Source organism: Acipenser ruthenus, chromosome 6 (genome assembly GCF_902713425.1).
Source record: "Acipenser ruthenus chromosome 6, fAciRut3.2 maternal haplotype, whole genome shotgun sequence".
Classification (NCBI taxonomy): Eukaryota; Metazoa; Chordata; class Actinopteri; order Acipenseriformes; family Acipenseridae; genus Acipenser; species Acipenser ruthenus.
The window spans coordinates 6,306,682-6,321,443 of record NC_081194.1 but is presented as its reverse complement, the minus strand read 5'-3'; the positions used below and the strand labels follow the sequence as shown (position 1 = coordinate 6,321,443).

The 14,762-nt window shown below is 36.2% G+C and overlaps 1 protein-coding gene across 2 annotated transcripts; it reads right to left on the bottom strand.

Annotated features, from left to right (window-relative positions):
* Positions 1 to 1,138: 1,138 nt before the first annotated feature.
* On the bottom strand, positions 1,139 to 8,608 carry LOC117410677 (cytochrome P450 1B1-like). Of its 2 annotated transcripts, XM_034017400.3 has the most exons (4): positions 8,526 to 8,608; positions 8,073 to 8,395; positions 6,868 to 7,897; positions 1,139 to 3,388 (listed from the first exon to the last, which is right to left on the bottom strand). In XM_034017400.3, the coding sequence occupies exons 3-4, from the start codon at positions 7,887 to 7,889 to the stop codon at positions 2,800 to 2,802; spliced, it is 1,611 nt and encodes a 536-aa protein (XP_033873291.3). In that variant the 5' UTR covers positions 7,890 to 7,897; positions 8,073 to 8,395; positions 8,526 to 8,608; the 3' UTR covers positions 1,139 to 2,799. The 2 variants fall into 2 exon arrangements, with proteins under 2 accessions (XP_033873291.3, XP_033873290.3); XM_034017399.3 differs by having other exon boundaries at positions 8,073 to 8,607.
* Positions 8,609 to 14,762: the final 6,154 nt, after the last annotated feature.

The following is a 14,762-nucleotide window of genomic DNA, read 5'->3' as shown; positions in this document are numbered from 1 at the left end:
GAAAAGGTTGCCTGAAAGTCGACCTATATTTCAGACAAATATTCAGTACACATTGTTTAAACAACATTCCGGTTTCAAACTAATTATGCTCAGGTTCAACAACATAATACATACAGCTATGTCCTATATAATTAACACATTTTGCTTCAGAGTCGAATGAAACCTGCTGAATAATGTTACGTTAACATTCTGAATAACATTCTGCTTTGTAGTTTTTCATATACTTAACGAAAAACTGACAAAAATGTGACATGAAATACTGTTATGGCTTCTGGTAGACTTTTGCGATATCATTTAGTAGTTTCTTTGATTACACAATGTTAAATAAAAGACCTAAGTTATGTTCATCTATTCTTATGTTCATCTATTCTTTTTTGATTATGTCTCAATCCTAAAATTCTAGGTGATGCAAAACCTTTGGCCATAGCTGTATATAATGGCATGTGCTGCTAGTAACAAATGCCACTCATGAAGTTTACAAGAGAAGGTGACAGGGCCAATCTTCCAGGGAACTTAACCAAACAGTGGATAAGTAACTGAACTACTACATGTGTAGAATGATCCCGTTCAAAGGTGATGGAGGTAGCGTCGAACATATTGATATAAAAAAAATTGCAGTTATTTAAAGTTAACAGATGATTGGAGGTCAAATAAGTTCACTTTACATTACACCCAGAAAACAAATAGAAGTTTCTGAATGGGACTGGTAACACTAGGAGTACTCTGTGTGTGTGTGTGTGTGTGTGTGTGTGTGTGTGTGTGTGTGTAGATTATAAAAACGAGTTCCTTGTGCTGCTTGTTTATATTGTGGAGCTAGGTCATTCATAACTTTTTGTTCAGGAAGTATTTTAGACAAACATGATACTTCCTTTTAGTACTGTTGTTTTTTTACACACTTGTAACTTATTGTAATCGATCAAACAAAAGGTTCCTCTGTCTAGCTGTCTGAATGAATGTTGTGCAGCTGGTATACTGTGGATGGTATCACGTTTTTTAGCTAATGCAGTATCGTTTTTGATCTCCAATTGATGATTTTATTTATATCATGCTCATTTAAATATACAGTAAATGTCTATACAATTCTATAAGAAAAAAAAATGATCACAATATTTTATTGACATTTAATTTATTAAAAAAACTGATTACAAATTAATAAGATGTTAGTTTAATTAGCAGTATAAATGCAATATATATATATGTTACTGTAAATGTATTATATATATATATATATAATAAACCCAAAAACAGTTAACTTTAAAAAAATGTATGATAAAAAATACAAAAATACTCAGAACACCAGCCATCTACATATTTGTAAGCTTATAACAATATAAAGAAATACAGTTTTCAACAAAACATAGAATTCTACAACCATGTATAATTATAACTTTTTTATAATAAAAGACAAACTGTGTAACTTGTTTCACAATATATCTCACAATATAAAAGATAAACAGTAGCTGATCTAATATAGATCTAAACTGGAAGCATGATTACTATTTTCTACAGTAGTAACACAGGCTAAATTCAGGATTTCTTTTGCAGTTTTTAAACCCCTGAGATTCATGTTTTTCTGTTTGTTTGTTTGTTTGTTTTTGTATTTAGAATGAGAGAAATAGCATAGCACCCTTTTTAGGATGTAAGAAAAACTACATGCAAGGTGTGTCAGTGCTCTACATCTAATATTGGCATATTTACAGATTTTAATTATACAGCCTGTATCGCTATTGTTAAAATATCACAGCTCTCAGCACCAGCTAGGCACTGGATAGTTAAACAATCAAAGTACTACATGGTTGGAATAAAGATCTGAACTGGAATTCATAGGTTAGGGATGGGACCCAGTGCTATTTAGGCTATATAGCAGTAGTTCATATTTAGGCTAATTAAAAACAGTTGACATAATGAACTACTTTGGGGTCTGGGTGCAGGTTTAATTGGTTCAATTTACAGGGTTGGAACAACAATCAGGACTGGAAGGGCCAACTTTGGCCACCCGTGGTTTAAAGTCATCTGCTATTCAGTCCTGTGTCTCTTTCAAGCAGAGACTGCTACTTACTCTGAGTTATGTGGTTGTTTTGTGTTGTAGACTAATGTCCACTGTGTTGAGACTTGTGACCTGAGTGAAAAACACTGAAGACTTGTGAATTAGCTCAAATTGTCTTGACTCGCAGCTCACAGCAAGGCCAGCGTATTTGGTTAAGAACAGATCCTTTCAGAAGGTTTAAATTTACAAAAATCACATTATCAAAAAAGTACTTAAGGCTGTATGTAAATTGTTTCAAAGCGCAAAAATACATGTACAGTACATGTGATTGGCAGAAAACATTGGCATGTGTAAAATGACAGCATTTGCTTTTCATTTAAAAAAAAAAAACATAAATGAAACAGATTTGATACAAACTAACTTTTATTAACTAAAGCAATAAAAGTAAATTACTCTATTTACAAGGCAAAATGTGTTTAACATGTGAACATTTTAGTCATTTAGGCTAGTATGTATAAGACAAAAGCAGAGAGTTTAAATAATACTGGTGACAGCAGTTAGTACAATCATACTCATGTTTGTGTATGCCAAATGAAACTAAACACATTTTGTGTTTAATGAACACCAGTTTAATCATGTTAAAAGGTTATGTATGTCATTCAAGTCCTGTAATGTAAAAAGGCAGGATAATTCTATTTTTCACTGATCATCCATCTAAGAAACACTTAGTGGCAAAAGGGGCCACTCAGCAAACCAACTTCTGTATTCTTCTTTACCTTCATTTGTTGTAGAATCAGTTCAGTTATATTCGTTTACATGCTGTTGTCAGCTTTCTGCAGGTCCGTGACATAAGAGTCCATCACATCCATGCTGCCCCTGTGTGTTACTGCGATGGAGAATGGAGTCGGTTTCAGAGTCAGACCATAACAGGAGTCCAGTGTGCTTGGCTCATCCGGATTTGCAATAAAGTTACACTGATGTGCCAGTATAGCTGTATAAAGAAAAAGTTGCATTTTGGAGAGCTCTTCTCCAATGCATCTCCTCTTTCCAACGGAGAAGATTAAAACGCTGTTTGTGAGGTCCTTGTTGAGATCCCCAGTCTTAGACACAAACCTTGTTGGATCAAAGACTCCTGGATTAGCCCACTTCTGCGCATTGTGGTTGACTGACCACTGGTTTATAAAGATAACCGTGTTTTTAGGAATGTGGTAGCCGTTTACTGAGGTGTCAGTAGTAGTGGAATGGGGAATAGTGCCTGGCATGAAACTGGAGAAGCGCATGGCTTCATAGATGAATGCCATGACATAGGGCAAACTGGGCTGGTCTTCAATTGACGGCAGGCGAGTTCTATCAACAACGTTGTCTACCTCTTGCTGAAGCCTGGTCTGCATCTCAGGAAACCTGATGAATGGAAAGAGAGAAACAAAGAAAGAGTTAAACAGTTAAACTGGCAACACAGTCTACAAGGATGGAACCTTGATTTAACCCCTTCCATCCTGAATTATTTTTTGTCGAGCTGAAGAAGGCAAAATTAAGTTATATAAATCAAAATGAACTCCTTTATGGAGTATACATGAGAACAGGACAAAGGATGGGACTTTAAAAAAATGTTCATATCAACTAAAATTGATGTGTCAAGAGGTAAAAAAAAAGAGAGATTTTAGGGGGTCGAAATGAGTGCTACTAAAAAAAATCACATTTCGTTATTTTAACTTGTAGATACAACTACTGGACATACATGACCATATCTAGCTATGAGGACACCGAAGTCGTGTCCTCTGTTGCTTTTTTGCATCATCAATGCTGATGCTCATGTAAAAATTCCGGTAAAGTTCAAACTACTCGTTAATTAACTGTTGGTTTGCCATGTAACATAGATTTGGAGGTTGAATAGTAAATACCAAGCAGTCATATAAGTACTGCAGCTAGAGCTTGAAACCTAAGTTTCACATCGGTAGAATGTCAGCTCTGGTTTCGACGCTGTGTACATACGGACCCTCTGTATTTTACATCCCAGTTTGGTTTGTAATCACAAAATCTGAGGCTGTTCTACCCTTAATCTCACTTGTGTTGAAATGACGGTTTGTGCCCCCTGCTGGTAACTGTGCTGCTTTGCAATCCTTTAGATACTCATCTACTGCATTATTAAAACGGTAATCTTAGCATATAAAGAACTATCGTATAATACAACTTCGTAGACCTTATTAATAGCACCGTGTAACAATTTTTTTTTTTTTTTTATTCCTGGGTAGTAAGTGTTATTTCCTAATTGCTTATGCCTCAAAAGTATAGAAAATGACTATTATTCCCCACAAACTTTGCTTTTGTGACCAGGACAGTGATATTTTGAAATTTACCTATTTTCCAGAACATTCCAGATAGATTCAGTGCTGAGTAAACTTGGAGTAACTTCTAGAACTTTCCAGTAATATAAATAGTAGTATAAATACAGGGGCCTTAAGCCCACCAGTTCAGTTTAGTTGCAGCTGCCTAAGTGGATACATATCTGCATTTTTCTGAGATGGCATCAAGGTCATAGGAGACTTCAAAATGGTGGCATTCCTGATGGGTCTCCAAGGTGGTTTTACCAAGTTTCCCTGCTATCTTTGCCTTTGGGACAGCAGAGACACCAAGGCGCACTACCACGGGCGTTAAGTGGGAGCCACTGGTGGACCCCCGGAAGATGCTGATGCCACCACTGCACATCAAATTGGGCCTTATGAAACAATTTGTAAGAGCTCTAGATAAGGAGTCGGCAGCCTTCAAGTACCTTCAAGACTTCTTCCCTAAGTTGTCTGAGGCAAAGGTCAAAGCCGGTGTCTTTGTCGGACCACAGATAAAAAAGATCCTGGAGTGCAATGAATTCCCCAAGAAGCTCACTAGTAAGGAGAAAGCGGCTTGGAACAGCTTTGTCGCAGTGGTTCGGGGCTTCTTGGGCAATCACAAGGCCGAAAACTATGTGGAGCTGGTTGAGACTCTGGTGAAGAACTACGGCACAATGGGCTGTAGGATGTCCCTCAAAGTCCATATCCTTGATGCTCATCTTGATAAATTCGAGAACATGGGAGCGTACTCGGAGGAGCAAGGCGAGCGCTTCCACCAGGATATACTGGACTTTGAACGCCATTACCATTAACGAGAACATGATGGGAGACTACATTTGGGGGCTGATTCATGAAAGTGATTTACAGTATAATCGTAAATCTCAAAAAACTACTCACTTCTAAATGTTTTGTAGTCATTTTTGTATTACTTTAGTATAAAATACATGTTAATTTGGATTCATATGTTGTTTTTTTCTGACTATGTGAACGAAAAGACACAAATTCGCCCGTTTTCTCATTGGAAATAGGTAAATTTCAAAATATCACTGTCCTGGTCACAAAAGCAAAGTTTGTGGGGAATAATAGCCATTTTCTATACTTTTGAGGCATAAGCAATTAGGAAATAACACTTACTACCCAGGAACAAAAATTGTGTTACATAGTGTAGTAGTAGTAGCGGTAGTCGTGGTAGTAGTATTGTCTTGCACGGAAAGCAACTGGAACTTTTCCTCGTATGGCTTGCAAGGACACACACCAGTAGCTATGGTGAATCAGGGTGATGAAAATAAGCAAAAGGAACCTCTCACGCGAATTTACCGGTATGCAAAGCTTTGCAATGAACGATTTGGAAACAAAGGCTTTTTCTTACGGCAATCCGACGACATGCAGGCTGTAGAGCACGCGTGTTTCTTTGTATAGGAAGCTGGTGCATGAAAACCTAGAACTCGTCCTCAATTCCCAACATAAATGTTACCGTATTTTTTTGAAATCGTATTTATTTGATTTGCTGCACATTAATTTGAGTAACAATGTCAATATGTTTTAAAGAATATCTTCTTACATAACATGGCAATACATCATGGTTTCAATATAAAGGAAACATGCGTGCTTTAAAAATCAAAAGGTATCTATACTAACCACAAATGCCAAAGGTGTGGGTATTTATTTGCTAAGCACAAAAGCCCATAAAAACTGCAAGGGCTAGTGCTTATCCGGTCATAAATCTAAATAAGTAATTGATATATTGCACCTGGACGCAGGTAACTTTTAGCCTCCTCCTATTAAATTGTATCATGGTGCACGAGCTTTAGGAAAACACTGTACTACTAGAAAGCTACATTTCCATAATGCCTGCTAACCTATACATGTGAATGCATTGCTGTTACATTTTGCAGTAGAACTAGATGACCACAACTATACGAAAATCTAATGCTTTTTGACAAGATGCCGCAAATAAGAATAGCCGTATGCCCTCGTATGGTTAAGCCCCGTTCCCACAGAACGGCTCTGACTACTACAAGAATCTTGGTCATTGGGATTTGTAGTTTTATTATGCATTTTCTAAACAGATCATTGCTATAAAACGACCAATACCATATATAGCGACTGCAGCAACAGACTTTTATTTTTGAATGCAAAGGCTTAGCTATCTAAAGGTATTCGTGTCAATGCATGTACTATTTATTTATTTTTAAACAGATAATATTACAAACACAAGAATGTTAATGGCGGTATGTTGAGTGGAGCACGTATTGGAAAGATGCCATGACCAACAGTACACCTGATTTCTAATTAAGGCAAGGCACAACTACAAAATACGGGCACTGGCAGCAGAATAATGTCCTTTTTGGAAATATGAAATAAAGCAAGGCATATCATTTAGGTTAGGGTAGGCTATGTAACAATGATGTTCTATCTTAAATAGTACTGTATGACTTACATTTCTATAAAAAATGCATCAGTGTAGTTTTAACTGAATAATCTTATATATATAAATTATCGCTAATAGATTTTACTTTACTGATCGAAGCTAACAAACAAAATCTAAAAAGTTACCGGATGAGAAGCAGGACTATCCACTGCAGTGCGGTGGAGAGGGTGTCCTGGCTCGCCCCAAAGATATCACAGACAGTGGGAGGCACGTGCTCTTTTCCCAACAGAACCCCGTTAGTTCCACGCTTGCCTTGGTCGAGCGCCAGGATGAAAGCATCCGTCATATCCCTAATGATCCCCGGTTTAATGGTGGCACGGTGCTGGGTCACTTTATCTTCGATGAATGCGAAAAACTCTAAGTTGAGATTCTTAAAGTTGCCAAACATAGTCTTAATTGGGTTTGGAAAACTCTGCAACCACGGCATGACGTCCACAAGACTCCCAGCCCCTACTGTTTCAGTGAACTGGTTGTTCCTGCCAACCACCGATTTAAACTCCACGTCCTCGTAGCTGTATCTCTTCCCAAAACACAGCGCGCTTATTATATTGGCGGTGGCCACAGTCAGGATCTGACTCGGTCGGAAATACTTCTCCTGCTTCGTTTTCTTCAGAAAAACCTTGACCAGTTCCCTAATCTCGCTTATAATGTGCTGCTCGAATGCTTTTTTGGTTTGCGGGTTGCTGGTAGAGAACGCTCTGACTGTGGACTGGGCGATCCTTCTGTGCGCCTTCCACAAGTTGCTGTAACTCCCAAATGCCAAGCTCTTTCCACCGGAGACCAATTTGAAGGAGATGAAATCGGGTCTGCCAGCGAAGTCCGTCCCTTTCTTGATGAGCGCTTGCTTAATGGTATCCTCGCCATTGAGGACCACTACGTTGCGACTGCCCAGTTTGATTTGGAAGACGTCTCCGTATTGTTGTGCCATCTTGGTGAATGATATATGCGGGGTGCTGCCAATTTGGGCGGCGTTTCCGATTACTGGCCAAGGGAAAGGACCAGGTGGACCTGGCCCCTTCTTTGTGCTCCTAACCCATTTCTGAAACCATCTCCACAAATGTATGACTGCTAATACCGTCAAGGAAACCAGCAAAACGCTCTGCGGGGACTGTCTGAAAATCTCCTCCAAAATCCTGATCATTTTCATCTTAGGACCTGCAGAGACCAACACAAAAACAACGATAAATTAACCATTTATAATCTATTAGCTGTTTTTGCGACTACAGACTAAAACATCTAAATAGACCACGTACATTTATAAGTAAGCTAATAATAATATAAGCTAATAATATTATTAAACCATGTTTTAATGCCGAAATAAATGGCTAACCTGGATTGCAGAAAGGAAACCGGTTTATAGTTTATATTAAGAATTATAAACCAATCAAATAGCACAGTGCTGTCTCTGCTCCTGTAAACTGGAATTCAGCCCGCTCTTAACGCAGTAATTGATCAAAGGGACACGCCAGGTAAACTGCACGCAGGTACTTTGATCACAAAATAAGTTGACAGCGGTGTTTTCACTGCAACTGGTGCAACCTAGACAGCTGCATTTCGCTGAGAAGTCGTCGTTGTCAAGGTGTCCACAAATCAAACTTGTCACCAATTTTCATTTTAGTACATCGTGTTTTGTGACAGTTCTGGGAATAGGATCTGGAAACGTGAAAAAAAAACGTTTAGCTGCATACACCAATCAAATAACATATATATATAATAATATATAAAGGCCTGTATATAATAAGAATGAAGATCCACAAAATTAATTCCGTCTTTCTAAACAAACCCTTTATATAAGATCTGCATTAAATGTCGATTTCCCAGCCAAGCTCTGTGTGCGCTTCAATTCGTGAGCTCCTGTCTCTGTATTTATACCTTTGTCTTTATACCTGATTTGTAGTGAACAATTCATTGACAAATAGGATCCTACTTCGTCACAAATAGACCCATGTGGTTTGCTGTATTACATTAATGTTTTTTTTTTCCTGCTGAGATTTGTCATTTACATCTCTCTCTCTCTCTCTCTCTCTCTCTCTCTCTCTCTCTCTCTCTCTCTCTCTCTCTCTCTCTCTCTCTCTCTCTCTCTCTCTCTCTCTCTCTCTCTCTCTCTCTCTCTCTCTCTCTCTCTGAGTAAACCCTCTGTTGTTGTATTTAAACGTTAGTCTCTGTCGCCTCCCAGGCTGTTGCGTGCTGTCAGCGCTGTGTGAAAAATGGTGCACTGACAGTTGGCTGGGGAAGTATTTACGATCTGTGGCTTTTTTCTTTTCTTATACCTTAATGTTAATTGAACTCGTTTTTATGATCCGACCAGCTTGTTTGCAATGTTACTCATTTGTTTTCTTTAACACCCTGTGATTTTAAATGGGCAGTTATTTTGCAATCATATTATTGATTGCTTGACTTGTATATAATTGTATGATGATGTTTTGTATTATAATAATTGCAAGTAAGAACTTCATATAACAAGCAGGGATCAAGTATACAATAATATTTACTATAATTACTATTATTCTGTATTTTTTTATTATAAATTGATTGTAAGGCTTCGGTATAAAAGGAACAGATGATGTTTTTTATTATTATTATTATTATTATTATTATTATTATTATTATTATTATTATATATTTTTATTTGAATGTAATAAATCCAATTCAAGGTTAGTTAATAAAATAAACAATCATTTGAGATACCGGTACTGTATGAATCGCATAAATAATAATAATAATAATAATAATAATAATAATAATAATAATAATAATAATAATAATAATAATAATATGTAACTGTTTCAAAAACAGACCCTTTTCTCAGTCCAGAGAAACAGGTACAGTTTGATGAGTTGAGGTACCCTCGTTATGTAATTTCATTTTGGTCTTTTAAGTAACTTGTATAATGTTTAATTGTCAACTATCTTCTTGTTCAGCCAATATATACATGATAAGACAATACCTGTTTAATTTAGTGTGTGTGTGTGTGTGTGTGTATGTGTATATATATGTGTGTGTGTGTGTGTGTGTGTGTGTGTGTGTGTGTGTGTGTGTGTGTGTGTGTGTGTGTGTGTGTGTGATCGTTTTCTTATTGGATAGCCTTCATACTGGTATATTTTCAACACACCTTAATAAGGAAATTGAAAAATCTAGGCAATTTAATAACTATTTCTTTAAACGAGATATTTTCAATAAAACACTAAACGCAACCTATAGAATGAAAAATAAACAGTAAAAAGCAAACAAATAAAAACTGGTTTTCATTTAAATGCATTACAGTTCTGTATGCTATAGAGTATGTGGGTTTAATAATTCCGTGCATTTACCTGTCTAATCTGAATCTGGACTTTGGTTAGGTTTCTCTTACAATATAGGCCTACAATTAAAAAAAAAAAAAAAAAAAAAGTTTTTTTCATTTTTTAACTGCACTGACAAGAGTAAAACAAGATGCCTGAGAACCCGCTAGTTGCCTAGATACTGTAGCTTCTTCCTTTTCATTGGTAATACTGTATTGTCTTCTGCACTCACAACATCAAACACCCGCGGATGTGCATAATGTGAAACGGGAATCTGCAGGCACGAGGACCAAGGCTAAACCAGTAATTTTGCGATAGAGATAGAGGCACCTATTCTTCAAAGGGTCGGTGTTCAGATGTCTTTTTAAAATGTTTTCCGAAATGTGGAGTGATTTTTTTTTTTTGGTCGCTCTTTCCACCTTTTTCATGAACAAATTAAAGGAAACGTTTCCCGTGGACCGCCTACAGGCCAGCTTAATCTAAATAAAAAGTGTTTGGTGTCCTTTTTTCAAGTTTTTATGTTAAGATTATGTTGTTTTTTTTTGTTATTTTTTTTTATATGATTATTATTATTATTATTATTATTATTATTATTATTATTATTATTATTATTATTATTATTATTATTATTATGTATCCAGCCACGGTACATGTCTTTCTCTTATTGTTTTATATGTGAATAGCTCAATAAAGCAATTAACAGATCATTATACGAGCTTGCATGTGTTGAATGGCCTTCTTGCGTCTGAAACTTTATATTATTTTATTTACTTATATATGGTGTGTGTATATACACCCCCCCCCCACCCCACCCCACACACACACACTACATTTTATAGCTGTACAATTGTTTACCTTGCTCTCCATTACGCACAAACGATTTGAGCTAGTTTGACCAAACCAGGCCAATCCCCACAGTTATCCTGTTTTAAGAGCTGACATGCATACAACAAGAGTGCTTGAAATGTCAGGTGTCACAATGTTACATTTGGCCCCATGGCCAGGGTCACATGTACCATTCTGTGAAGAATAATTAAATAAATAACAACACATTTCATTTAACTCAAGAACAGAACGTTTTATTGAATAAGATCAATTTTCACATAAAGCAAATGTTTGTTTTTATTAACTAAAAAACGGAATAACTTATATATATAACTTCTGGTGGAGGAGGTTCTTAAAAATAAACTAGATTTATTTGACCACAAAAGAAAAAAGTTTCTTTTAGAAACAAAGTGTGGGACCAAAATACACCAAAAATAAATGCACTTGGGTCCCATCACCCCCATCAGAAAAGAATGCAAGGTACAAAAGCAGTACTATGAGCTACGAGAGAAGGTAACAATACAATATGAAAAACTGAGGCAGGGGCACCAGTGTACAGGGGGTGGAACCCAGCCCTGCTCTCCACTGAACGCCACTGAAGAACGGATCCTGTCCTCCTGGGATGTGCGCAACACTGCATTGAGTAGTTACCATTTATATAAAGGTGTATTGGTTGTCTTTGAAAAGGGGTCTGACTGCTGATAAAGAACTGGGACACATTTCAGTGCTTCAATGAACTGACAAAATATTTTTTTCTTCTCATAGAACCAACATTGACTGTGCAGCAAACTGATCCTGAAGAAAACCTCGTGGCCAGTGACTAGTCCATATTTACAACCCCAGCCCCAGCACCCTATTCCTCATTTTATTTACATTAACGAGTTGTGTTCATGATAAAAATGGAAATTTAAATTCAAAAGAACAAAAATCAAGAGGCCCAGTTGAAACATTAGGACTTTAGTGTACTGTGTGAATATATATATATATATATATATATATATATATATATATATATATATATATATATATATATATATATATCAAGGTAAAAGAAAAGTGCCTCCATTTTAATAATCAGATTATTAACTAATCTCTACACACAAGAAGGAACATTTTGAAATATATAATGTATAAAAAAAAATATATAGAAACACTTTTAAACTATACGTGCACATATTACTTTATGTGACGAGGAGCTGGATGTTGAGTTTTGACGAGACAAAAAAAATAATTTAAAAATCACACATGAAAAAAATCTTGTTTTTTTTTTTTTCTGGCGTTGCTGTGTTGCGGGGAAGGAGATGTAGTTGCCAGCCCTTCTCACCAAAGATTCTGTGACTTGGTTTTGCGTTGTCTTCCGCCAACGCCAGCTAAACTATTTATTCATAGTTATTATTTTGCAAATAATTACTGTAAGGGTTATCATTGTTTAATCACTCAATTTAGTAATGCGAAATTATATCAAATAATGAGTTTCTGAAACCTTCACAGATGTTTATCTAATATTATTTCTTAAGAGAGCTGCACAAGATGCGGTTGTTTGTTTTACACCCGGTAGGGGGAAACCGAGAACATGAAGAGGACGATGCATCTGGAGAATGTAGAATTACGTAGACATACGTACGGCATGATGAGGTACTTACATATTTGTGTGTTATCTTAACTTTATTTGGAACAGAAATTATTAAATGCCATCCCACACACACTTTAAAGAACATAATCGATGTGCGCATAGAGCTTGCAACTTTGTATTTATCATATTATTTATGTATTTATTCATTCATTCAATTCCTGAGTCAGAAAAAAAAACCCATTGAATTCAATAAACAATTATCACTAAAATGCAACTATCTAAGCATGTAACTACCTTACATTTTTAAGGGCACGGTGCACGAAGAAGTGAGTTCTTCTTTTCTGGGTGGAACAACAACAACAAAAAAGTTATTCTCAACATTTAGCATTATTTTATTAACAAGCAATTCTTAAAAATGAGTTATTAAGTTATCAGAATCATCTCACTTACATGATCTGACACAAGCATACATGCAGTTATGTAAGTCTTAATAAAATATGGCTTCTTAATGAAAAAATGGGTGTGAAAATGGATGAATTGTCCAACCTTAAAGACATAAGAGAAATTGTCTTGGAAAATGTATTACAGTTTTTTACAATTGCTTTGGCTCATTTTTCAATATAGCATTCTAATGTGCATAACTCTTAACACAAGATGCTGAACTGCTCATTTTGGGGTCAAAATCCCATGCAGAGTGCAAAATAAATACTACTGTGTCAAATGAGATAAATACATTATGCAAAAGCAAATCATAGCACCAAAACATCAGGTGCTTTGATCACTGAAGTTTAATCACTGAAGCATTGCTAAATAAAACACCCATTAGCAAACAATGCTGTCAAACACAAAATAATTCAAATCAAAACAAAGTCTAAAAGTATCATTTGCTCATATTCAAATGATCAACATTACAATGTGCAAAATGATAGCAACCTACAGAATAAAACATATTCTAAAGAATGTACAGTAAGCATTCAGTGATATTCTACACAATTGTATCAAATATTATGTAGCAGTCCAAAGATGACCAAAACCCAAACTACTGGTCAAAATCCTGTATCCATTGGAAAATGGATGCAGTGGAGTCAACCATGCAACAATAAAGACATCAAAAGCAAATAGTGTCCAAAACATCAGAAACTTTGTTTGAACATTTTCTTTTTAATCTTTGAAACACAATAACATAAATGAGTCCTACAGTAACAATAATAAATACTGCTGTTGGAAAAAAAAAAAAAAAAAAAAAAAACTACAGTAATAGAAAGCTAAAGTAAAGTATGCTGACATTTTGTTTTACAAAGTATAATACATAAAATAATCAAAATTACAAATGAACAAAATCTACTTACAGTAACTATAGAATATTAGATATACTGTAACATGCATTTGCTGATATTGACATCAATGATCTATTCTCTGCTCTGCATTTGGCCAAAGATTTTCATCAACATCACAGTTTATGTTTTTATTAGCAAGGCACCGAGGAAAGTATCTTTTGGAATGCCTTATCCAAGCCTGGCACTGTTGTGCTGTTATATCCTCCCATGTCTCATCCATGGCTTGGATGAGTGTGGCCTGCTGGTAAGGGTTACTTTCATAGACCTTCCACCTCCAGGCAGAAAATAATTCCTCACTGCGTGATTGGAAATTCACATTGTCCCAAACTATGACAAATGTAGTTGCTGCATGTGGTTGTACGAGGCGATTGTGAAGCACATCCAGAAAATGGAGACGGTGAGCAGAATTATATGGCCCAATGACTGGGTCTCTGGCCACAACACCATTGTCAGAAATTGCTGCACACATGGTTATATTTCCACCACGCTGTCCAGGCACATTGACAATGGCTCGTTGTCCAATGATATTCCGACCCCGTCGTCAACGTTTGGCCAGGTTGAAGCCTGCCTCATCCATGTAGATGAATTCGTGGTGGTTGACCCCTGCATCCAATTCCATTATTCTCTGAACAACAAGGATAATGCATGTGATTTACAGTAGATTCTGCCATATTACAATCACAGAGCAATGTTTAGAGATTGTCCATTGTACTGTAGAACAATGGCCACTAAGCAAAAGAATATGCGCAATGATGCAAAATGATGTACCACTAAGCACCACCGTGTTCATACCACCACTAGAATACTTGCAACATTACTGTATACGCACTTGAACATATTCACATCGTAATGTCTTGACTTGGTCCTCATTTCTTTGGAAAGGAACCAAATATATCTGCTTCATAGATATTTGGTGCCTTTTCAGAATGCGTGCTATAGTGGTAATGCTTATGGTCTCAACCCCTTGGAATGTTTCATTATTTCCTAAGATGTTTTGCTGTATG

Coding starts and splice junctions, on each gene's coding strand:
- LOC117410677 (XM_034017400.3), bottom strand. CDS start 7,889: ATGAAAATGATCAGGATTTTGGAGGAGATTTTCAGACAGTCCCCGCAG. Junction 3,389..6,867: donor ATAGTCCTGCTTCTCATCCG/GTAACTTTTTAG, acceptor TCCATTCATCAG/GTTTCCTGAGATGCAGACCA.